This window comes from Grammomys surdaster, unplaced genomic scaffold (genome assembly GCF_004785775.1).
Source record: "Grammomys surdaster isolate TR1022 unplaced genomic scaffold, NIH_TR_1.0 125940, whole genome shotgun sequence".
NCBI classification, from domain to species: Eukaryota; Metazoa; Chordata; class Mammalia; order Rodentia; family Muridae; genus Grammomys; species Grammomys surdaster.
Genome location: NW_021620762.1, coordinates 798,407 through 822,640, shown reverse-complemented (window position 1 = coordinate 822,640; position 24,234 = coordinate 798,407). Strand labels below are relative to the sequence as shown.

General features: G+C 54.1%; 1 protein-coding gene across 2 annotated transcripts in view; it reads right to left on the bottom strand.

Annotated features, from left to right (window-relative positions):
- The window catches only part of Dnah17 (dynein axonemal heavy chain 17), a 111,243-nt gene that overhangs the window by 55,779 nt on the left and 31,230 nt on the right, over positions 1-24,234 (bottom strand). Inside the window, exons 24-43 of one of the 2 annotated variants that reach the window (XM_028752763.1) lie at positions 23,459-23,611; positions 21,423-21,671; positions 19,606-19,728; positions 18,472-18,819; positions 18,290-18,381; positions 17,887-18,013; positions 17,239-17,391; positions 15,234-15,359; positions 14,545-14,652; positions 12,913-13,044; positions 12,121-12,281; positions 10,755-10,911; positions 9,867-9,971; positions 6,632-6,789; positions 6,102-6,240; positions 5,720-5,947; positions 5,320-5,457; positions 4,591-4,723; positions 3,395-3,522; positions 2,592-2,740 (exon numbers count right to left, since the gene is read on the bottom strand). In XM_028752763.1, the coding sequence (XP_028608596.1) occupies positions 2,592-2,740; positions 3,395-3,522; positions 4,591-4,723; positions 5,320-5,457; positions 5,720-5,947; positions 6,102-6,240; positions 6,632-6,789; positions 9,867-9,971; positions 10,755-10,911; positions 12,121-12,281; positions 12,913-13,044; positions 14,545-14,652; positions 15,234-15,359; positions 17,239-17,391; positions 17,887-18,013; positions 18,290-18,381; positions 18,472-18,819; positions 19,606-19,728; positions 21,423-21,671; positions 23,459-23,611 (3,107 nt within the window). The remainder of the gene's footprint in view (positions 1-2,591; positions 2,741-3,394; positions 3,523-4,590; positions 4,724-5,319; positions 5,458-5,719; positions 5,948-6,101; positions 6,241-6,631; positions 6,790-9,866; positions 9,972-10,754; positions 10,912-12,120; positions 12,282-12,912; positions 13,045-14,544; positions 14,653-15,233; positions 15,360-17,238; positions 17,392-17,886; positions 18,014-18,289; positions 18,382-18,471; positions 18,820-19,605; positions 19,729-21,422; positions 21,672-23,458; positions 23,612-24,234) is intronic. The other variant, XM_028752762.1, reaches the window with a different exon arrangement.

The following is a 24,234-nucleotide window of genomic DNA, read 5'->3' as shown; positions in this document are numbered from 1 at the left end:
TATACCCATCTCTTCCCCATCTGGGGGTGCTGAACCTGTCTCTCCTCCATCTGAAGTGTTGGCTCTATACCTGCCTCTTCCCCATCTGAGGGTGCTGTACCTGAGGGTGCTGCCTCTGCCTCTCTTCTCTCCTTCAGCAGATCTCCTCCTCTTCCGATTCCTACCCCCGGAGTGTCCAATCCCTGCCTCTGCCCACGCCGATCTCACCTCCGGCTCCCTCCCTCCTTCCTGTTCCCACATCTGTCTCCCATGACCCCATCTCCTGTATCCTAGTGTGGACTGTGACCTGATGTCTCCCATCTCATGGCGTGCCCATGACTAGTCTTCCTTCTGGGTCTCATCTTCTACCTAGGCTCCATTTTGGTTCCCGCCCTGCCTTCTGCTCTTCCTGGAACTCAAACTGCTGCAGAGAGCAGAAGAGCAGCCTCAACGCACCCATGTGGCCTCACGTAGGACAGGGGCTCTTGTGAGCCTAATCAAGATGTCGCCATCCTGGGTTACAGAGGGTTCTGAATCTGACACCCGGCAGAGGGCTGTGTGGAGACAGCCATAGGTGGTCACAAGCCACCAAGAGCTGGTAGATGTTGGGATCAATCTGTTCTATATCCTTCAAGGGCCACCATCCAGACCTCAGGCTCCTGGCCTTGGCTATCAGAGGATGGACTCCTGTTAGTGGCTGCCTGGCATGTAGCTCTTCCTTAAAGCAACACCAGGAATTTGGCAAGTGCTGCTAGGCTAATGTCCCATTTAGCAGCTCCCAGCCCCCCCCCCCGCAACCCCCCCCACCTCCCACCCCGGGTGTCTGGCTGGCTCCTAGTCCTGTGCCTGAGGGGCCATCCTTCTCAGTGCCCTGTGGGGTCCCAGCCTCATCCTGCTGGCTGCCCCCTGCAGATATCTCACCTCCCACTGAAGAAGGACAAGGGACGAAGTCTAAACTCTCATTTCCTTCTCTCTACCACAGTGGTGCATACTTGGATATCTCAGGCCTGCTCCTTGTACCCAAGACTGTTTCTCACCTTGACAAATAAACTTCCCTTCCCTTGCTGAAGCACCCACAGCTATTCGCCTCCAGGACCTCCTCTGTGCCTGGCGCCTGGCTTCAGCCCCTTTCTTCTACAGATCTATCTTGAGTTATCCATGGGCACCTGTCTGCCAAGTTGGAGGCAACTTCCTTCCTTCCTCCAGCCTGCTTGTCTCTCACGTGTGGTCCTGTCAGCTTCCTGCTCCGTCCAGTTTCTCCCCAGAATGTCTGTGTAGCTCACCACTGCCCCTTGTGTCTTCTGAAATTGCTTTTGGGGTATATGATTCTCTTTGTTCCACAAACGGTGTGAGTTTTGTTGGGAAAATTATCTTCTGCAATCATGACCCATATTTTTCCTGGAAAATCAACTTCCCCAGCGTGGAATGCTTAGGGTCCAACAGACACAGACGGTGTGCAGAAAGGGTCAATTGGATAGATGGGAGGAGGATGGAGAGAGGATGGACAGATGGATGGAAGGGTAGATGAGTTGATGGTTGGGCAAAGAATGGATGGACAGATGGATAGATAAATGGGTAGGCAGATGGGCTGCTGAGTGTGTGGGTGGATGGATGGTTAGGAGGATGGGTCAGTGGATAGGAGGATGGATAGGTAGATGGATGGATAGGTGGGTGGGAGGATGGATGGGAGGATGGATGGGTGGATGGGAGGATGGATGGGTGGCTGGCTGGCTGGCTGGATGGGTGGATGGATGGATGGGAGGATGGGTGGATGGATGGGAGGATGGGTGGGAGGATGGATGGGTGGATGGGAGGGTGGGTGGGTAGATGGGTGGAAAGAAGGGCTGATGAGTGGATGCTCGTCTCCAGCTCAGGTACTCATCCTGAGCCTGTGGTTCCTAGAACATGCGGTGGATTTCTGGTCCAGCTGACTGAGGACATTGGCTCAAAGCTGTCCTTTCTGTGTGCCCTGAAGTTTTACTATTCTGCCAATCATTGGTCACAGGTCCACGCAGGGAGATATCAACACCAATATCTGAGGAACTTCTGTTCCTCAAGACTTCAAGCTGCTCTCAGGTGCACCCCTTCCCCCACCCCCTTCTCCGTTGCCACGTGCCGTCCTCGGGCGAGGCAGTAGCCGCTTCCCACGTCACAAACCATCCTTTCTTCTTGGCCCTCGGCCTTCACTCTCCATCCAGCTCAGGGCCTCCCTGTAAGTTCCAGTCCTCATCAAGGATGCTGACCCGGGCCCTGCACTGTGGCAGCTTTGACTTCCGTCCTCTGGGACAACAGCATCCACAGGCAGGCCACGCCTCCCCTCATCCCAGTGCCTTGAACTTCCAGCTTTTGTATCAAAGTGTTTCACCTGCTGTGCTGTTACTGTGAGCTTCTGTCCCATGCCTCATCCTTTTACCTCAGTGACAGGGAGGGGAGCCAGCATGCTACACACAAGCATGCACCGCTCTGATACAGCCCACGGAACATGAGGTGAAATGGTGCATGGTACTTATGTGAGTGGACGGGCACACGCAAGCATACGCCACCACGACAGACAGTCCACTGACTGCTTTCTCTGCCACGGTTTGGGAAGAGAGAGCCCGAGCCTTACTCACGGGTTCCACCCTAGATCAGCAGGGTTGATGTAGAGTATGCCGGCTCTCGAGACCGTGGCCGGGGTGGCTGTCCTCAGGTGACTGATCTCAAACACCAGCCTCATGGTGCGATTCAAGGGAATTCGCTCATTGCTGGCCAGGGTGAGGACCTAGGGAGGATGGAGCAAGCCCATTGGTCAGTGGCAGTCCCCAAAGGAGGAGCCACTGAAGGCGGCACACATGGCCGCAATGAACCTGTATGTCTCGGCTCTCCTTGCCTCTCTGCATGCCTAGCCAACACAGGCATCCCTCCAAAACCACAACCGTCTCCTCTATGGACCCTTCTGTGTCTTCTATCCAACTGAGAAGCCTGTCTGTGAGGCAGGGTCTTGCTATGCAGCCCAAGCAGGCCTTGAACTCATGGTCCTCCTGCTTCGCCCTTCCCAGTACTGGGAAGAATCATTTTCTTAAGCTGCTTTTAGGATACTCTCTGGAGGCCGTCTCTGCCTCCCCCAAGTGTCGTTTCTAAGCTGCATGGGTGAGTTGGAGACTGAGCCCCGAGCTTTACTCCGGCTCACGCAGAGATAGAACCACGGGCAAGTTCAGGAGTGCACGGATCTGTGTCCTCCGAGGAAAGCGTCTATTACAGCAGGTGCTGTCTGCAGTTCATGACTTTCTCAGTGGGGCTCTTGACAGACTCCTGGCCACCTTGCGCCCTTCCCCCTCTCAGCGCTGTGTGTACAGTGCACATGACCTGTAGGCTCTCTCTTACTGTGGTGGGGACAGGGGACGGGGGCTTGGCTGCGGATCCAGGAGTCACAGACCTTATTGTCGTCCATGACCGTGTTGAGAGACTCAATCCACATGGGGTCTATGTCTCCGTCCAGGACAATCCACTTGGGGCCATCGTGGGTGATGTTGGCTAGGTCCCGCATGATGGTTGAGAACAGGCCTGGAGGGAGGCAGGCTGGTGACGCTCATGGCCCCATCTGAGGAGGCTACATAACACGCCAGGCACTCTGTGGCCTTCACTCCATCATGCCCTGGTGAACCTGACCTCTGCCCTGATCAGCTTCTCAGAGGTGGGGGGTCCTGCCCTTAAAGGGACAATGGTGGCCTTCTTGCTCCTCTTCTTGGTACCTGTGCTAGCCCCTGCTCTCGCCTCCTGCTGACCCCTCAGCCCCACCCCTTTTCCACCATTGATCGCCTCCTTCTGACCCCTCAGCCCCGCCCCTTTTCCACCATTGACCGCCTTTCGGTGGAGGCTCTTGCCTGCCTCACCTCTTCAAGGTTAAGTGGCCTCCTGTGGAGGGTCTCACTGCCATGCTTGACCCTCAGCTCACTCACTCACTCGCTTGCTCAAACACACGCTCTCCGTGTGCCCAGCACGGAAAGGGGTAGGGGGAAAGCTTGTGGACGACCAAAGCCCCATCCCCCTGGCCGAGCCTGTCTTCCCATGAGGGAGAGACAAGATGTCCATGTAGAAATGCGTGCACAGGAGGTGCGTGGGAAAACCACAAAGGGTAAGGAAGAGGGGTCGGGGTGCCGCCTCCCACGGGGAGCGGGGCCTGCTCTTCGCTTCCACCCAGGAAGTGCTCACGTGGCTGACACCTCAGCACCCCCTTTCCCTGGCCCAGTTCTCTCGGGTTTTCTCACAAGGCAAACCCAATGAAGCCTCGACCAGAAGCCTCTATCCCAGAACCTGTGGATAGAGCCCCGCCCTTCACTCCCTGGGGTGCTCTGCAGGAGGCTGCCACTGCAGCAAGGCTCAACCTCTGGGTCCCCTCTTGGGGTGAGGGTGTCTCTACTTGGGCCGCTAGGTCCATCTCAGCTCTCTCTTCCTTCCTGTCTGGTAGTGCAGGTGCTCTGAGCCCTGAGTGCCCCAGCACGGGCTCCATCAGCCCTTCTGCAGTGACCAGGACCTGGCCTGCACAGGTTGTGACGCATCTCAGGAAGCCTGCTCAGAGATGTGGTGGGGTCTCAGAAAGCCTCACTGCAGATGACGCCCCACCCCACCTACCGTCTTTCCACTCCCTGGTCGCCGGGTTGATGATGCCGAACAGCTCGTCACAGGTGACAGCTTTCGGATCCAGGTCCACTGCCACGGGCTTCCTCTTCAGGTTCTGGTAGGTCTTGTTGAGGGATTTGAGGACCTGGGGGTGGCGAGCATCCACTACTCAACGTCCACAGCACCTGTACGGGGGCGCCTGACGCAGTCTGCACGGGGCAGCCCTCTGTGAAGCCCCGGATGTTTTTCACTCAGAGAAACTGGTTTTAAGGGCACCTGAGGATATTTTGTGTGTGCGTACATGTGAGCACATATTTTCTCTTTAAAACACCACACACATTTTTTTGCCTTTCGAACTATAACTTGCTATCAGGACCCCAAGTGACTTGCCGTTTTCTTAGACATCGCTACATAGCCCAGCTGACCTAGAACTTTCTATGTAGATCAGGCTGGCCTGGAACTCACAGAGATCCACCTGCTTCTGTCTCCTGAGCGCTGGAATTAAAGGTGTGTGCCACCACACCCAGTTTCTCCATCCCCTGGCTCCTGTGTCTTTGGGAATGGGTTTTGTAAGGGTAAGGATCTGGCTTACTATTGGCTGGCTTACTATTACTAGCACTGGTGGTGTTGGCTGCCACCCTCCAGGCTTCACCCCGGCCCCAGACAATGCTGGGGGGACAGGAGAGGCAGGTGATGGGGTGGTGGGGGTGGTCCCGATGAATGGACCAGTGCTGGACATGCCTGGGATTTGCCGCTGCCCGCATTCCCGATGACGAACACCGAGTGTCGGACTTGAAGCAGCTCCTCCAGCTGCACGACTTTCAGCACAAAGCTGTCTTCTGCCTGCAACTTGAGCTCTATGATGCTCTGTTTGATGATCTGGGAGAGACGGCGGCAGGGTTAAGAGAGCACAGGAATACGACCATTCTGTGGTTGAGCTCCCAAAGCTGTGTTCCTGATTTCACCCAGAACTCACGCCGCCCCGGGGCCTGACTCCAGACCCTCCGTGCGTGACCATTGGTTCTGAAACGTGGGGCTGGCTGGGGAGCAGGGAGCAGCTATGGCCCCGGGATTCTGGCAGCAAAGAGCAAGTGTCTCAGGATGGATATGGAGGTATATGTCAGGCAGGGGAGAGAATTACCTTCTCAAAATTCAGGTCTCGTTTCCGGGGCACGTCCAGAGCTGGGAAGAGGTCCCCGACCAGCCCCATAAACACAGGTAGGTCATCGGTCACGATCTTGGGGATGTTGAAGTCTCTCAGTGCCCTCATGAGCACCTGGTCCTCTGCCCGGGTGGGGTCCCCCCTCTTCAAAGAGCCGGCTACCACCAGCACAGACTTGATGGCCCGAAGGCCCCAGTCATAATGGTCCTGCGGGGAGTGAGAACTTGGGTGTGAACTTGCCCTCTGACGGTGGTCATCCGGCACTGTTAGGCTGAGTTTATCTTGGGGATAGGGAGAGCAGAGACACAAGTGTGGATCCCCTGAGGCTGGGCCAAGAGCCCTGGGAACCGGAAGACCACACCTGCTTTGAGAGCAGCTCTTTGCACAGGGTGTAGAGGGTGATGAACTTCCGGGCCAGGAGGCGAGCTTCCAGGAAACCCTCGGCCACCAGCATGATCTCACAGATCAACTCGAAGTCGGGGACCACCATGGCGCAGGGCCTGAGAGATGACAAGCGGCTGTCTCTCCCACTTTCAGCTCCCTGGCTCCTCAGAGGCCACCTGCCCCTCTTCCCCTGGGACATGTGTCCCTGCCAGTCAACCTTCAGGGTACATGAAGCTGGGTTCCAGCCTTCCCCCATCGGTCTGCACACCTGGCTCAGGAAGCTCCAGGCCTGACGCTTGCTCTGATTCCTCTGAGACCCCTCATGCAATACAACAAGTGTCTCAGCTGTGGACTGCCCCCACTTAGGGAGCCCCCAGGGCTTTTGAAGGACCTGCCCGCTGTCCTGTTACCCCTACTCCATCTTGGGAGCTAGCCTTGGGCTCCTCCATCTCCTCCACTAACTCTTCAGCCTGGGATACTGCTGGGTCCCTCCTTCAGCCTGGTCACCTGAATAGGGCCTTTAAGTTCTCCGGCAGCTCTGTGCGTCCTGCGTAGCCAGGGTTCATGGTGATGAAGATGCCCACGGTAGGGATCAGGCTTATTATTTCTCCCAGGAAGTTAAACTTCTTCTTCTTGGCCCGAATTGCATCTTGGACACACTTTACCTACACAGTTGGCACACACACACACACACACATTAAAATGGAACTATTTGCATGTAGAAATGTACGGTGCACATGTGTATGGGTATGAACATACATGAAATTCATACAGCAATGGTGTCTTCCTCTACTGCTCTAGACTGATTCTTTTAAGACAGGGTCTCTCATTGAATGTGGCAGAGCTCACCAACTGACTGGACTGGCTGGTGAGAGAGCCCCAGGGGTCCTTCTGTCTCCCCCTCCACAGCACTGGAATTACACACCTGGCATCTGGGTTTGTGTGTGTTTTGAAACAGGCCCTCACTGTGTAACCCTGGCTGGCCTTGAATTCACAGAGACCCATCTGCCCCTGCCTTCTGAGGGCTGGGATTGAAGGCCTGGCAGCATCTGGCTTTTCCCCTTTTTTAAGGAGAAGATTTAAGTGTATGCTTGAGTCTGTATGTACGTGTGTGTTTGGCTGCCTGTGGAGGCCACAGAGACTGTTAGATCCCCTGGAACTGTGAGCCGCCTGGCATGGGTGTAAGGAAGCAAACTCGGGTCCTCTGAAAGAATCAGGTGCTTTTAACCCCCAAGCCACCTCTCCACCCCCCACAACTGGCCTTTTACATGAATTTTGGGAGCCAAGCTCCGGCCCATGGGTTTGTGTGACAAGCACTTTACTGGCTGAATTGCTGGTCCATAATTGCACCCATGCACCAGTTACAGAATGTGGCGGGTGTGAATTAGCAGTGGCCTTCACTCTGTCATTGCCCTTGACTTCTGGTGTCAGGCTGCCCTCCACTGCTGTGATTTTGTTCTTCACGGTGGTATACAGCTGACCTCAGCTGGGCTTTTGTCTCAGGAGTGCCCTCTGGCCATGACCCTGGCTAAATTCTGTCAACTCTCTGACAAGAACCCGCAAGAGTTCTGTCAGTAGTCACTCTGCATCCAAGAGTCTCTGGGGCCACCTCCTGTTTACCAGGTCAGAGGAATCTGGTCTGTGCCTGGGATTTTAGAGGAACCCACGGAAGGTAGCTGAAATCCATAACAGCACCACTGGAGGGCGCTCCAGGCTCGTGACTGAAATCTCCCAGCCATGGACTATTTTCCCCCAGCTGCACAGCTTGCTTGTCTTGTCTTGCTAGGTGACTCTGGGTCATGCTGGGCTTCCCTCCCAGTTTCTAGCCCACAGGGCTCACACCTGGACAGGACTAGAGGGCAAGAATTTGGGAGCACCTCCTGCTGCTAGGATCTTCCTAGCATTTTGGTCCCTGGTCTTTTGTGTTCACAAACATCCTGATCATGAAACAGGCTCCATGGAACATTCTAGGGTTTGTCTCCTGACTTGGGAGTGGGGCAGGAACTTTGGTTGTGTACTGAGTCAGAGAGTCAGGGGTGGGTGACTGACCCTGGGAAGAGGGGATGGAGGAGTGTCTATCTATGGCCTTGGCAAACTCTGTTGGTCCCCAGATTGGGGTGGGGCTGCTGAGAGGGACGGTTTCCCCCAGGCTTTGGGTCCTCTTACCCCTGCATCTCCTCTACACGTGAGTGGTCAGGAACCCTGCCCCCTGCATCCCCACTGGCTTATCCTGCTGAAATTCCAGCAAGAGTAGCAGGTGCTTCTGCTACAATGTACTGATTTAGCAATCAGTAGACAGGTGAGTAATGGACGGCAGATTGAGAACAGGTCACCTAGACCTTTCTTAGATTCTCTTTGGCGGTCATTTCTTTGTCAGGGACAACAGAAGGACCATAGTCTTATGACAAGACTGGGATACTTCATCCCCTTCACTAGTGCTTAAGTGTATATACCCAGCACCCCTTCTTTGCTGTGTAGCCTCGAAGCTGTTGCTAACATGCCCCTGACCTGAGCACTCCCACCTCACCCAGGACAAGAACACTGTTCATCTTTCTGGGGCACTATCTTCTTTTTCCTGTTTCCCACCACTCGTTTGTTTTGTCTGGGTTTGGGGCAAGCGGCTAGGCCTGGTTTGTTAGGACCTCCAAAGTTGGGCCCCTGGCCTAGGGCTGAGCAGGTGGGATCTCAAGCTGATTGGGGATTGGAGGCCAGCCTCAGAGGGCCTCAGAGCCCACCCAGTGTTTATCCAGTCTGTCGGGCACCAGGATTGCTGGGGCTCTTGTTTGAAACCCAGGGCCCTGTGGGTGAGTTTAAAAGTTTGGGGTGTTGGCATGGCCCCCACCCCCACCCCCGCCGCGCTGTTCTGTGCCAGGTTAGGGAATTCCCTGGACATACAGCCTCGCTTTCCCCACCTGCTCTGGTCTTGTTAGTCTACACTGAGATACTCCTGTGTTCTTCAAAGCCCAGAGTGCTTTGTTCTCCTCAGTGAAGTTCAACTGTCTGGCCTGAGGCCACTTCTGCACAGAGCTCCAGCCTGGGGAAGGGTTTTTCCCTGCATGGATTATCTAGAGAAGCAACTGATGCATATAGACTTTGTAACTTAATTCTTGAAGCCCACCGCTGAGTCCCAGCCAGTTGCAGACAGCCAACTGTTCAAATTCTGTTCAGATAAGGCAGAGCCCAGCTGTGATCAATCCAGCTGTCTGTATTCTGTACTTCCTTTCCTTGAGACTGTAAATACAGCCTGTGGTGGTGGTGGTGGTGACATTCTGTACCATTTTGGTCTAGTCTGCTGCCCAGCAGTATAAACTCAAAGCCAACTAAGGGTTATCAAATATCCTCTTTCCCCTTCTCTGATTTACAAAGCAAAGTCTTTATCTATAGTCCTGACTAACCTAGAGTTTATTCTATGGATGAGTCTGGCCTTAATCTTGTTGCAATCACCCTGGGTTCGTATCACAAAGTGGCAGGCATTATAGCCATGTGCTACCACACCCAAAGTAACTTTCTATGTTAGCACCCCCAAGCAGAGTCAGTTGTGCCTCCCTGTATCTGACTCTTACTGTCTCCTCTGTGGGTAATTTCCTAGGACCCCTGGGAGTCAGGGCAGGGGCATCTGAGGCATTGCTATGTCACTCCCCCTGCCCAGTGCAAGGCTGTCGAGGTAGACAGACAGGAGGGTCTCTGGTGACTGGGATGCCAGGAAAACTGGGCACAGCTCCAGGCCCCCCACTGGCCCTACCTGTACAGCAATCACAGACAAGACCTCCACCGAGATCCGGTTAAATTCGTCAAAGCAACCCCAGGCTCCTGTCTGTGCCAGGCCCTTGTAGATGTTTCCACAGGACTGTAAAGGGAAAATCAGATCAGAGAGAGGGAGTGGCCCCCAAAGACCTCCAGGAAGCAGGTGCCTGGAGACAGACACCTGTCCCGGAAGGTCCCAGCATTTCTCTAAGCAAATGTCAGGCAGAGGCAGGCTACGAAATCCTCCAATCCCCTCCCCCTTTGGGGAATCCTCCACGGTGGACTGGGGCTGCAAGCTCCTGGAGGACCTTTCCCTGTGAGTGTGCCAATCTATCCCCTGTAGGGTCAGCAACACACCCACGGGGTCCACACAGAACTCCTTCTAGGATCAACAAACTTCACTTTTCTAGGGCCCCTAAGGGGGACATGCTGGTATGACTTTCAGTCAGCAGGGGTCTTGGGTACTGCCCAAGGTCAGGATGGGACCACTAGGCTGTGGGGCTCATCCAACAGGAGGGAGTCCCCTACAGACTGAGGGCGCCCCCATTCCTCCCTCTTATGCTGGGACTGTTACTGCTCGAATCTCTCCCTTCCTGTTTAGTCCTCTGAGCAGATGTGACCCTGCAGCTGATGAACTTGTCCTTGTCCCCTTCAGAGTTCACCCGGAGGCCACTATTTTCACCCTAACTCCACCCTGAACAAGAAACAGGTATTCACTCCTGTGTCTCTATTCATAGGGGACCTGTGAACTGCCGGGACCTGTACCCCCACAAAGGGGCACCAGCAGGGTACGCTGGATGCCTAGTTGCGGCCCTGCAGGGTTCTGTTTGTAGGATGCACATGCTCTGGGGTCTCACGTGGGGGACCCGCAGCCCTGGCCACATACCTTGTAGTCCATCTGCTCAGAGCAGTTGAAGACGTACACCATGGTGCCCAGGGCTCTGCCCAGGTCCTTGGTTGTCTCCGTCTTGCCCGTGCCAGCGGGGCCTGCAGGGGCTCCACCCATGATCAAGTGGAGGGACTGCGTGAGCGTGATGTAGCACCTGCCGGGGGACCTTAATTCACCTGGGGCACGTAACCCCTATTACCCACACCCTGCTGTGCTCTGCTCACTGTGGGGCCGTTGTACTAGCTCAGGCCCCTCAGACCTGGAGGGACCAAAGTCATAGCACAGGAACACTGTGCAGGGACAGGCGTGGGTGCAGGTGTGGCCCTCCTGTGGGTTTGGGGAGCAGGCTCTGAGGACTCATCAGACACATGCTGAGAGTGTCCTGGGCAGTTTTTGGGCTGAGTGATATATATACCAGAAGAGGTCATCAGATCCCATTACAGATGGTTGTTAGCCACCATTTGGTTGCTGGGAATTGAACTCAGGACCTCTGGAAGAGCAGTCAGTGCTCTTAACCACTGAGCCATCACTCCGGCCCCTGAGCTGAGTGTTTTTTATTGTCCTGCAGTTGATTTAATCCCCACACGCTCATGAGGGTTCCTCTAGCTTTCTCCATGCTCTGCAGACCTCAGGGAGGTGAAGCCACTCCTTGGGGACACAGCTAGTGTCAGACCAGGAACTCGGTCTAAAGCAGGGCTCCTGCCTGGCAACTGGGCTGGGTGGGAGGACAGGGCTGTTGAGGTTTGGCCCTGCTGTCTGTTGTAATGCTAAGTGGGCCCCCCTCCCAGACCTGGAGTCTGCACATAGACCTGTGCGCCCCTGCTCCCAAGGTATTTCTGATTGGAGAATAAAGATGCCAACAGCCAATAGCTGGGCAGAAGAGACATAGGTGGGGTTTAGGGTTCCTGGGCTTGGGGTCGGAGGTGATGACAAAAAGAAGAAGGTGGAGGAGGAAGAAAAGCCCATGGGTTAGGAGAGCCATAAAAAAACCAAACCAAAACAAAAAACAAACAACCCATGGCCCTGAGGGCTGACCAACTGTAGTTCTGAGCAGCCCAGATGAAAGACAGTAAGTAATAACTCGGGGTTATCGATAGGAAAGTAGATTCTAATAGCACAGGGGGTAGGTATCTGCCCTGCTCTTGTGTTGTTTACGGCTTATTGTAAATATAAAGGTCGTGTGTGTCTTTTATCCGGGAACTAAATGGTCAAAAGCGAGGTAGAAACCCCGGGGTCGGGATTAAAAACTTCTACAACACGGGGCCTCCCCACCGAACGTGGGTGGGTTCTTCTAGCCACAGAGCTGAGGCGGGAAGGAGGTGCGTGGGTAGAGGGCGGGGCATCGGGCCGTGGTGGTCCCCACCTGTCTGTGAGCGGGGTGATGACCAGCCGAGGCGTGTTGCCCAGGTATTCGTACGAGTATTTGATCTGGGCGTCGCAGATGTTGGCGAAGCAATGCTTCTTTTCCTCGTCCCAGCGATGCCGGAGCTGTGACTGCCAGGTGAAAGCCTGCGAACTCTCCACCTGCGGCAGGAACCCGAAGGGCTTGGCTCCTGGCTGCTCCCTGGGGCTCTCCCCTCAGTCCTATAGGTGACTCTTTCAATACCCCTGGCCGAAGCCTGCTACAGATAGGAGCTTCCAGGGTTGGGGGTTGGCCCAGAAAGAACTTGCTGAGTTCAGTCCTCAGAACCGGTGTGACAGAGTCAGCCAGTGTGATAGCAGGTGCTTGCAATAACCAGGGCTGAGGAGGTGAAGATGGGGGGGTGGTGGATGGGGGATGGGGGGAGGTTGGGGCTCTGGGCCTGAGTTCCAGGACAATGTAAGAGGCTGTCTCCAAAAAGAAAGGTGGATGGCACCTGAGGAACCACATCTAAGGTCATCCTCGGGCCGCCGCATGTATACACACATACATGCACACCCGCCTGCGCACATATGAACACACACACAAGAATGGAAACTTCTGGTACTCCACTCATCTGACCCTCACGGATTGTGTGTGTGGGGGCAGCCACTCCCTCTGTCACCACCCTGGGAAGAGGAGGCCGGAGACAGTGGAGTTCTTGAGTGAGGAGTCAGCCCCAAACCCAGTCCCCAGACCTTCCCAGCACCCGGGGGACTCCTGTCTCCCCAGTGCCTGGGACGTGGGTGCGCCTGCCTTAGCGGTGATCATCTTGGCCACCACGTCTCGGGCGTGCACATCGATTGTGCAGATGGTCATGATCTTCATCCTGTCGCCAGGGCTGAGGTTCCCGATGAGTAGAGTGATGAGCGCGTTCAGCTGGCTGATCTGTAGAGACAGGCGCGCGGCTGGGACCCCGCTGTCAGCACCGCCCCCAGGTGGTCACTGGACCCGATGCCCAGGCTGTCGGGGTCCACAGAGAATGACCTCTGCGTGTGCGTGTGTGTGTGTGCAAGATCACCAGTCCTTGTTTATCACAATGAGAGAAAAAAAAAAAACAGAAAAGTTCCTCTCCTCCCAGGTGGAAAAATAACTACGGAGCCCCTTAGAAGAAAGAGCCTGCGCAGTCAGTAAAAACAGCTGCCTGTAATCAGGCCACACATGCAGGAAGGTTCTGAAGCTCCAGGAGAAACTACTGTGTCCCCGAGCGATGGCACAGCCTGTGGGTGCTGTCTTCGTAAGTACAAGGACTGGCTTTGATCCCCAAGATCCGTGTAAGTAAGGGAGGTGTCGTGCTTGTAATCCCAACACCCCGGAGGCAGACACAGGAGGATCCCTGGGGCTCACTGGGGCTAGCCTGGCCTAATGGGAAAGCTTCAGATCCTGACCCAAAACTAAGGTTCCTGAGAAACCACCCAAGGTTCATGCATATAGGCACACACTCACTCACACACTCTCACTCACACACACACTCACACTCATACTCACACACACTCACACACTTGAATACTCACACACTCGCATACTTGCACACTTATCTTCTGAGATCTAACCAAGAATCTCAAGGGAAAAAAAGTACTGCCAAACCGGCTCAGTGGATAAAGGCGCCTGCCATCCAGCCCGACAGCCCCAGTTCCACTCATGGAAGCAAAGAATTGGCCCCCACAACTTGTCTAGTTGTCTGTTTAGTTGTCTTCTGATTTCCTCATGCACATGAGATGCACATGTACACACACACACACACACACACACACACACACACACACACAGAGGGGGAGGGGAGACAGAGAAGAGAGAAGAGAGAGAAATGTAAAAAAAAGTGTTGGCATCCGATTTCCTGGGACACACGACACACTGTAGGAGGAGTTCTGTATTGTTGAGGTTGACACTTGTACTGTTCTAGGACAGCTTATGACCCACACAGACAGTGAATACAGAGGTCCACCTTGGAGAGGGGAATCTGAGCTGCCTACTTCTACGTCAGTTTAAGACAAGTTACAGTCGTTTCAAAGAGAGAGCCTCAACTGAGAAAACGGCCCCACCAGATTAGCCTGCAGGCAAGCCTGTGGTTCATTCCCTTAATTAGTGATTGACCAGAGAAGGCTCAGTCTGCTGTGGGTGGGGCCCAGCCTGGGCTTAAGAAAGCAGGCTGAGCAAGCCTTGAGGAGCAAGCCAGTAAGCAGTGATCGTCTGTGGCCCCTGCTTCAGTTCCTGCCTCCAGGTTCCTGCCCTGACTTCCTGGATGATGATGTAAGTGCCGCCTGTAATAAACCCTTTCCCTCCCCAAGTTGCTTTCGGTCATGGTGTTTTATCACAGCGATAGAAACCCTAATCAAGACAGGGGCTTCTGGCTACTGCCTGGCAGTTTGGGGCCCAGAGTCTCCAAACCTGCTTTTTGTTGTAGTCTTTGATGGCATTTTCATATCCTTCCTCCAGCCTTGCGAACGCCAGGCCCACCTCGGTCGTCCACCAGATCTGCGTGCAAGTCAGCGCCACCTGGAAACCACCCAGGAGAAACTGTTCTTTATGGATAATAAGATGAAGTCATAGCAGGTGTGGTGGCGGACACCTTTAATCCCAGTGCTCAGGAGGCAGAGGCAGGCAGCTCTCTGAGTTCAAGGCCAGCCTGGTCTACAGAGTGAGTTCCAGGAAAGTCAGGGCTACAGAGAGAAGCCCTGTCTTGAACCCCACTTCCACCCCTTACTCTCCGCAAAAAAGAAAAAAGAAAAAAGAAAAAAGAAAAAGATGAGGCCACGAGGCTGGCCAGACAGCTCTGTGGTAAAGAGCATTGACAGTTCTTCCAGGGTGGACCTGGGTCTTCTTCCCTACACCCAGGTGGATGCTAACAGCTTGAACTCCACTTCCAGGGGATCTGGCGCCCTCTTGTGTCCACTGTGAGCACTGCACAGTGGAACACTTAGATACACACCGGCAAAATGCCCATACACATAAAATAAAAATAAAGGGAATTTTTAAAAAATGAGTTTATGTTAAGCAGTTAAACCCATTGCCAGCAAACAAGGGGGTGACCCAGGACCCCGGAGCCACACTGCAGTGGGTTCCTATCTGTTCCGTACCTGGGCTGGGTAATCGAAGATCCATTGTTCCCTGGGTTTCTCTTCATAAGTTACCACGGCTTCTGGAATTTCGTGACGCAGTGTGGCGCACATTCGGTCCAGCACCCGATTCAGCCACACTTCCACCTGGGGAAAGACCTCACGCTGACCTCACAGGTATATCCCATTAGTGACTGGTACACCTGAAGCAGGCGAGCTGAGAGGGCAGGCGGAGCCACCCTGCCTGTCCTGGCCTCTGCCCAGTCCTTTCCCAACAAAGCAGCTGTCCACCTGGGAGCTCCACCTGTGCTGAGCTCCACCACACCCCTCTCTAAACAAAGCCACCATCGATCTGGCTGCCCAGTAACTTCTTCCCTGTGACCAAACACATCCCGGATCTAGAAGCAGTGAGCCAGTCCAGTATGGACCAGTTTTGGGTGCACGGGCAGTGAGGCAGAATGTATCAGTCAACTTTTCAGGAAAATCCCCTTTTAACTATCTTATGGGATTGCCTGATTGGGCACGCACAAGTTCAAAACCCAGGATTAACAACCAACCTCCTCCACCACCTGGATTCACAAGAGAAGTGTTGGGACTCAGTCAGAATTCTGACCCGCTTATTTTAGTGCCCACTGCCCATGTGTCTGCTCTGTTCCTTTGCTTTGCTTCTAAATAATCTCTTCCCTGCTGGCCTGCTGTTTTTATTCCTTGAGCTTCCCCTCTTTGAACAAGACTCTTAAGAACTCGGAAGCTCCATCTAGGCAAGCAGATGCCTGTAACATGTCCGTCAGGGGCACAGATGCTAATGTTTCCTATAGAGCAGTAAAAGATGACCCACCCGAGCCAGAGAGATGCCTCAGTGGGTAAGGGCACTTGTGGTGTGAGACTGGCGACCTAGGTTCGAGACCCAGAATCCCCACAGGATGGAAGGAGAGAACCATGTCCACAAGATTGTCATCCAACCTACACTTGAGTGTTGTGTCACACACACACACACACAGAGAGTGATAATAGGATAAAGTTTTTTTTTTTTTTTTTTTAAAAAGGCCCCAAACCTGACTCCACTTAAAAGCCACTTTAGTAAGCTGGGGATACCCTTGCAAAAACTTGTGCAGTATACAATTATCCGTAAGTCAGAGAAGGGAGCAGCGGCCATGCAGAGAAAAGTCTGACTCAGTGGTAGACTGCCTCTCTTGCTCTCATGAGTGCTAGGGTCATCCTCAGCACTACAGCAGACCGCAAGCACAGCAATCCCTGCTGTAGCTGCCTGTCGTTTTCTTAACTGTCACTCCCCTGAAAGGACCTTGCTGCTGCTCAGAGTCACCCTGAGAGAGGCAATGGGGACCTGGGCCTCACCCAGCCCCGCTGACCTCCCTGGTGCCCAGACTCTGGCGAGAGGTTCTGGTTCTCCCCACGACACTTCCCTTCAGGCTAATGGCCAGATCATCTCTGGGTCAGAGGTCGGGCAGCGAGGTTGGGGAAGGGCCAGCGAGAAGTTTGCTGTCAGTAGGATCAGGTGGCCCAAGTGTGGGTGACATGCTTGTTGGGAAGAGGACCAGGGCCCCAAGATTGCCCTGAAGCCACTGAAGTGTCCTGCCCACTTCCTGTGCACAGGGGCTTGGAACCTGTTCAGATGGCACAGCCCCGTTGTGCACCAGCCATAGCAATTCAGTGATGGGTTAAGCCAGTCACTTCCTTTGCCCCTTAGATGCATGCCACACACCGAGGGAAGGCTGTGTGCTGTATAGATTCTATAACAAAGTCAGGGCTGGTGAGATGGCTCAGCAGGTAAAGGTGCTTGCTGCCAAGCCTGGTGACATGAGTTCAAACCCTGGGGCCCTTACGGTGGCAGGCGAGAACTGACTCCTGAAAGTCGTCCTCGGACCTCCACTCACACACGATGCCGCCCCCCCCCACCCCAAAACACAAATAACTACATTTACACATCAGATAAAAAGAGGTCCCCAAGCATTTCCTTAAGAGGTGGATGACAAAATGCGGCCAAGCCCCGCCCCACAAGGCTCACCTGCCCCGAGAGGTCACACTCCTTGTCAAAATCCATGTACTCATCTTCCTTACTGTACATCCCCAGCCCGAACTTGAGTGGTTTTCTGTCAGCGTCAAGGCGGAACTTGAGCTTGCACAGACTGTCGAAGAGTTTGGACAGGTGGCGGCTCACCTGCGGGAAGGACCCTAGAGTGGCTGGTGGCTCCGGGCTCCCTCCCTCGAGTGCTTTTAAGCCCCCTCTCTCCTGTCCTTTCTCTTTTGCCTTCGGAGTGTTTGTCCCATATCTTTGACTGGTGTTAACTGGAAGCAGCCTCAGGCATGGGTGAGAACTGGCCTTGGGCGGGTCACAGTTGCCGGGACCTTCATGGAGGCTTCCAGCACGGCCCCTCCCCCATGCCCCTCTTTCCGAGGAGGAGCTCTGGGGAAGCGTCTTCCTAGATCCCAGGGTGTGTGTGTATCGGGGCAAAGGTCATGAAGGCCACACAGGGAACCCTTCACTTTGTCTTTCAAATGTCCACAGAGTCCCCCAACTTCTTACCCATTCATAGAAGGAAAACAAGCAGGGCGGAGTCAGCTGACTTGCCCAAGGCCACGGGACATATTGTGGGCTTGTCCTCCAGCTGGGGCTCCTAGGTGCGGGGGTTTACACTGCGGCATCCCTGCCTACCTCCACGGGGTCATTTCCGTTAGAGAGGATGTCCAGCAGATCAGCAGAGGAGACGAAATAGAACCGTGGGAAAGCCAGCCTCTTGGTCTCCAGATACTCAGCCAGTGCCTTTTCACACACAGCCAAGCTAAGGGGAAGGAGGGGAAGGGACTGGTGGGTCCTTTTCTGCAGGGCTCTTGGCCAGCCCATGCTCTCAGCTTACTGAGGGCCTCTAGTTTTTCTCCACAGACTCAATTCATCTCCAGATGCCCCTATCCTCCACCAGCTCTGACCACACGGTATGTGTGTGTGTGTCCTAATCCACCTCAGGGATGGAAGGTTATTAGTCTGTGACCTGTGCCTTTGTGTAGCAGGTGGACCTGCCTCGTCACCTCCGCTGGACATATATAGGATGGTGACCCACCTCTTCTTTAGCTTCTCCAGTTTGTTGTAGAGACCCGGTTTGTTGGTGGCTTCCACCACGTTTGGGGTTTTCACGGCATCCGCCATCAAGGCCTGAGGATGGGGGAGAAGGAAGAACAGAAGGGTTGGGGCCCTCGCCGTCCACAGCAGCCGTTTCTGAGAACACCCAGCGCCTGAGCTCACCTTGAATTCCTGGTCGATGGTGTCGAAGCGCTTGGAGTCCTCTGGTAGCTGGGCTCTGATGTCTTCTGAGCCAATGAAGATGCTCTCCAGGTGGCTCCAGGTTCTTTGGACCTCAAACCAGATGGAGATGACCGAGTCTGCTGTGGACAGCTTCTGCTGCCAGCTGGTCACCTCCTTCAGGAAGTGGGACAGGTACTTGGACATCATCAGGTTCTGCAGCTGCACCTGGTTGTCCTCCAGTGTCTCCACGAGCACTTCGTCGGACTTGAGCATCATGGTGCCCGTCCGTGGGTGTGGCTCGTGCTCAAACTCCATGGTGGTCCAGGTGCTGTCCAGGGTTTTCAGCACCTTCCAGGGGAACGGACATAGGGAGTGTTCTGAGCGTGAGACGTCACCCACTGGTTCATGTGTCTGTGTGCTTGGCTGCTACCGAGTGCTGCAGTTCGGGAAGGTTTAGGAGCTGGAGGAAGTGGCTCACTTGAGGTTGTATATAGAACCGCCTCACTTCTGGTTCACTGTGGATTCACTGCGAGAAGCAGCTTCCCACTCCTAGTGACAAGCCTTCCCCCTGTGGGGGACTGCGCACCCTCACACAAGCCAGAACAAACCCCTTCCCAGCAACCTTAAATTGCTCCTCAGGTATTTTGTCCCTGCAGTGAGAAAGGTGACTAATTCACAAGCAGAGAGCATTGGGGCGGTGGGCTCAGGGAGGGCTCAGTGCTCCTGGGACTCAGAACAAGGTTAGGGTGCTCACGTCCACACTGTTCAGGAGCCAGGCGGCAACAAGCAGCCTAGAGGCCTACACACAGGTGGACAGATAGATGGGTCTCGGGGGAACACAGGAGTCCCTATGTCACACTGCAGACACAGGTTTTAGGCTCTGCAAAAGGCGCCATACTCTTGTGTGCTGGGGAGAGAGTAGTCGGGATCAGAGCAATTTGAAGATACAGAGTTCTGGAGGTATTGGATGATTTTTCTGTCCTGAGCTGGCAAAGGAAGGCTGCTAGACAACCCCCCCCCCCCGCCAACCCCAACGTCAGTGAGTCAGAGGCTGTCTGAGGTCAGCCGCTCACAGCCACTCAGTCAGTCCTAGGATCCTCTGGGTGAGAACTACGTGACAGTAATGGCTCCTACCTTCTCCATCCCGGACTCCTTTACGGCTTTGTCTACAATGTTGCGGACCTCATCCTCGTACTTGTGCAGGTTCAGTTGTAGCAGATCTGCCAGCGTGGTCTCTTCTGACATTTCAAACTTCACCTAGGGAGAAAGCAGGCACGGTTCTTCACAGGAGTCCAGGTGAACGGCAGTGGCAGGAAGCACAAACATGGTCACTGAGCTAAGCTTTGATCTGTGACCCCAGGGGCTCCATGATTCAGGACAATTCCTTCTCCAAGCCCCACCGTTTTCTCTATAAAACTGTAACCACAGAATCCTCTGGAGTTGGGTAAAAGGCATACACCAGAACACACGTTCACTTAGAGCTGTGCTTCTCAGACACCCTACTACTGTGACCCTTCAATATTGTTCATCATGTTAGAATCATTGTCTAGGGGATATCCTTGAAAATTTTGGGGTGCTAGGAATCGAGCTGGAATGCAAAGGGAGGTCAGAGAAACAGGTTTATTGTCTCTATCCTTCCTATGCCATATGGACGGTCAGTTATCAGAACTGGCTGTAACGTGAACAGGGCCTGGTGTGAGGAGAACACACAGAGCTTGTGAAGATGAACGAGTGTCAAGATCAGAAGCAAATACCAACCTGCCAGACCAGATGTGTTCATAAGAGCACTAGCTGGTGAATGCTACAAGGTAACCAACCATGTTTTGACAGGGTTTGAGGCTTGCCCCACAGGGGAAACTTATGCCTGCCATTGTAGTCCATGGCTGGGGAGGTCATAGGCCGTAGGGGGAACAAACTACTCTTGTTTTGGTAAATGGACATGGTGTCATGCTGCCTTCCGAGTATTTACGATTATACCTGGCTATGGGTGCTGTTCTCTGCCTGAACCAGAGAAACCTCTGCTGGCAGGGGGCAGTCAGCGGTTACTCCCGTGACCCATACCTGGTCAGTGTGCAAACAAGGATTGATGGTCGAATGCCCAGTCTAAGTGGGATATCTGTATCATCCCCCTCCAAAGCTCTGAGAACACCAAAGGAGAGAGAGAAAGTGTGTGTGCACGTGCGTGTGCGTGTGTATGTGTGCCTGTGTAAAGAACACAAGAGCTAGAGAATGGGAAGGAGAATGCTGGAGAAAGTCTTCTGGATGGGGTGTGGTTGCTGCACCTCTGAACTCACAGTCGTTGTGATCACACACAAGACTTGCACAGGATCAAGCCAGTAAAATGTCTGGCACAGTGGGGGAGGAGGTCACAAGGCCACACAGGGTTTGATGGCTGCTGGTGGAGGGAAGGTCATTGTCTTCAGTGGTGAGGTCTTCAGTGGTAAGTTACTTTCACTCAAGTTAAATAGCTCCAACCCATAATCACGGACGGACGCACCCCTGACTAAGTACCCCTGGCTAAACTCAGTGAATCACAGTAGAACAAAGAAACAGACAAACAAAAAGACACGAAGGTAAAGGGGGGCTTGGGAAAAAGAAAGGGCCTGGTGGGAGTGGGAGGGGTGAGGGACGGTAATGGGAGGATGAAAATGATTTTACACTGTATGCCTGTGTGAAGTCATCAAAGAATTTAGAGACAGAGATACCAGCTGAGCTGAAGGCAAGCATAGGCTCCCTGACCTCCAAGCCCTCGTTACAGAAATGGCCCATGCCTGGCTTGGTCAATCTCATGCACTGACACCCCATCCCCACCACTGTGGCAGCTCAGGCTAGCCCAACTCATGGCTGGCTGGCTGCCGGCCAGCAGCCTTCCCTCCCTCAACCCCCATGTCACGTGGCAGAGGCACCCATGTCACGTGGCAGAGGTACTCCATGTCACGTGGCAGAGGCACCTGAGTGGCCTGCATGAGCTGTTGCCAGTGGCGGTCTCGGATGGCGGGATTCTGTAGCTCGCTCACGGCACGCAGGGACGTGATCATGTTTTTCACGGTGTTGTCCAGTCCCACGAAGGCATCCCAGGGTTTCATCTCTTTGTCCAAAGACCTCACGTCCTTGGCAAACTTCTTACAGTCAATGTCCATCTGCTCCACATTGATGTCCTTCCACTTGGTGGTCTTCCAGTCATCGATGCTGGTGTTGACCTGCGGGGAGAGCATGCTGTCCTGTCACCTCCCACCTTCCCTCAGCATGGGGCTCCACTTGCTATTGGAGGGTGCAGGGATACAAGATACAATGTACTTATTTTTAAACTTAAAGTGTTACATTAAGACAAACTCCATTAAGGCAGAAATTCAATTCCTCTGGGATCAGCACTTCCTGAATTCACACTTGCAATCAACCCCACCACTTTGAGTGAGCCCTGGAAGAATAGGGGGCGGAGCTCTGACCTCTCAGAGGGAAGCCAGGATCCCCTTGCACTAGGACAAAAGCTCTTCAGGACCTGGCCATGCTAAGTGTGCTCGCCTGATTGGTTTGACGTGCTTCAATACTTTGCCTGGCTGAGATAATTTGGACTGGGTGGGGTTTTTTTTTTTTTTTGACACCTCAGACTCATTTCTTACAGGGAGATGTGTCCAGTGGCGGGACATTTAGAACTGAAATCCGACGTTAGTGGAAGGACTAAGCCAAGGGCTGCGTGCTTAAACCTTGGTTTAAAAGATGAGCAGGCAAGATATTTGCTGGTAAAGCCCGTGCGGGGCCTTGCTAGTGCTTGGCAAGATTTGGCTTGCTGTCCTTTTGGGAATGACCATGTGACTTGCCTCAGCCAGCACATGTGAGCCAGGCCCAGACTTCCAGGCAGGAGACTGGATTGCCAATACTCGGCTCATTGCATTCATTGTACACCTTGTCAATCATGCTGATTCATAGCCTGGGCTACTGAGCCCACCTTGTCAATCACGCTGATTCATAGCCTGGGCTACTGAGCTTACCTTAGGTAGGCAGCTGCCTGGAACAAGAGCATGACAAACACATGTTGTTGTTGTTCAAAAACATCTAGGAAACCTGACGCTGTCACCTGCACAGGACTCTGGTCCTGTCTCACTGGCAGGTCTGAGATGACTCTGCACCATCTTACAGTGCCATGGCTGGTTGGCTGTGTCTGCCTTCCCGAGCCACCCTGCCTGCTCACCTGGGTGAGGCTCCCTTTAGAGGTTTCTATCAGGGGAGATGCTGCCCTCCTCTGCTGCCAAAGTTTGCATGAATTCTAGACTCCCCTGGTCTGAACCGTAAGAAGCACCATCACTGGATCTCCAGACTGTGGTGTTTTGCTACGGTGGCTCTAATGGACTCCTAGGTAGCTTTGGTTGGCTTGGAACCTGCTATGCCACCCAGGCTGTCCTATGTCGCCCAGGCTGTTCTTGTCTTGAACTTCCTACTGTTTCTGCCTCCCTGGAGCTGGGATTGAGGGGCACCACACCTGGTGCATTCCTTACTATCTCCCAGACATGAGATGGCTACTCCACTTCGGAACTCAGGGCCCACAGGAGACTTGGCCTTTCAGCAATCCATCATGGGCTGTGAGGGGAGGGGGAGTCGTATTCCTCAATGGTTATGGCCACTGGTAAGTTGCCCTTGCTGGAGTAAGTCCCCCCCCCCGCCAAAATTTTTAAAAAAGGCATGGAAGTAGGGGGGGTTTACTGAGAATGTTGGAGAAAGAATGACAGGTAGAGGAGGAAACAGAGGGGAGAGAGGCGGGAAAGAAAGGAGGCGGGACAGGAGAGGGGCGGGGCAGGAGAGGGGCGGGGCAGGAGAGAGGCGGGGCAGAAGGTAGGCGGGACAGGAGGGAAGCCTGGCGGGAGGGAGACTGCAAGTAGAGGTAGGTGATGGCACAGAGAGCTGCTGCCTCACTTTTATATCCTGAAGTCCTCTCTGTTACAGCCACATGCAGAGTCCCCAGCCCCGTCCCACAAGGCCTGGCCTGCCTCACCATGACGATCATGTCCCAGAGCTCCTTCAGCAGGCGGACCTCCTTGTGGCAGGCCTTCAGCTGCTTGTAGTCTGGCACCGTGACCTCGAACAGGCTGGCAGACTTGCACAGCGCCTCCATCACACCCTCCATGGCCGAGATGCTCTTTTGTTGCTGGGATGGGAGTGGAGGGGACATAAGTGGCTGCCCCCAGCCTGGGTGCCCCCAAACCTGAGTGTCTCACCGTGCCCCCATTCCTGCCATCTTGGTCTCTTTTCTCCACCATGCCCCAATAAATCTTCTCTGTCTTCTAGCTGCAGATTACCACCCCACCAGGGTGTGCAGTCTACCTGATCCCAGCTTGAAGGAGACCAATGCGCCAGCCAAGATGGCAACCACCCTCCCTGATGCCTCTCACTCTGGATATAAGAGGAGGCTCAATAGATGAAGAATTGAGTTTGTGTTGTTGGCTGAGGCACAGCTCTGACAAGAACCCTATTGCCTCAGACCCAGGGGCAGGGCAAGGCCTTTCTCCAGGTCAGGCTCAGGGGGATGGTAATGCTTCCCCTGGTCCATGTAGGATGTTGATAGTGTGTGCAAAAAATATCAACCACAGTCCCTTCCTCCCTCCTCCCCTCCCTCCTCCCCTCTCTCTCCCTCCCCCCCTCCTTCCTCCTTCTTCCCCTACTCCTTCCTCCTTTGTCTCCTCTCCCTCCTCCCCTTCTCCTTTCCCTCCTCCCTTCTTTCCTCCCCCTCCCTCCTCCCCTCCTCCTTCCTCCCTCCTCCTAGATGTTCAC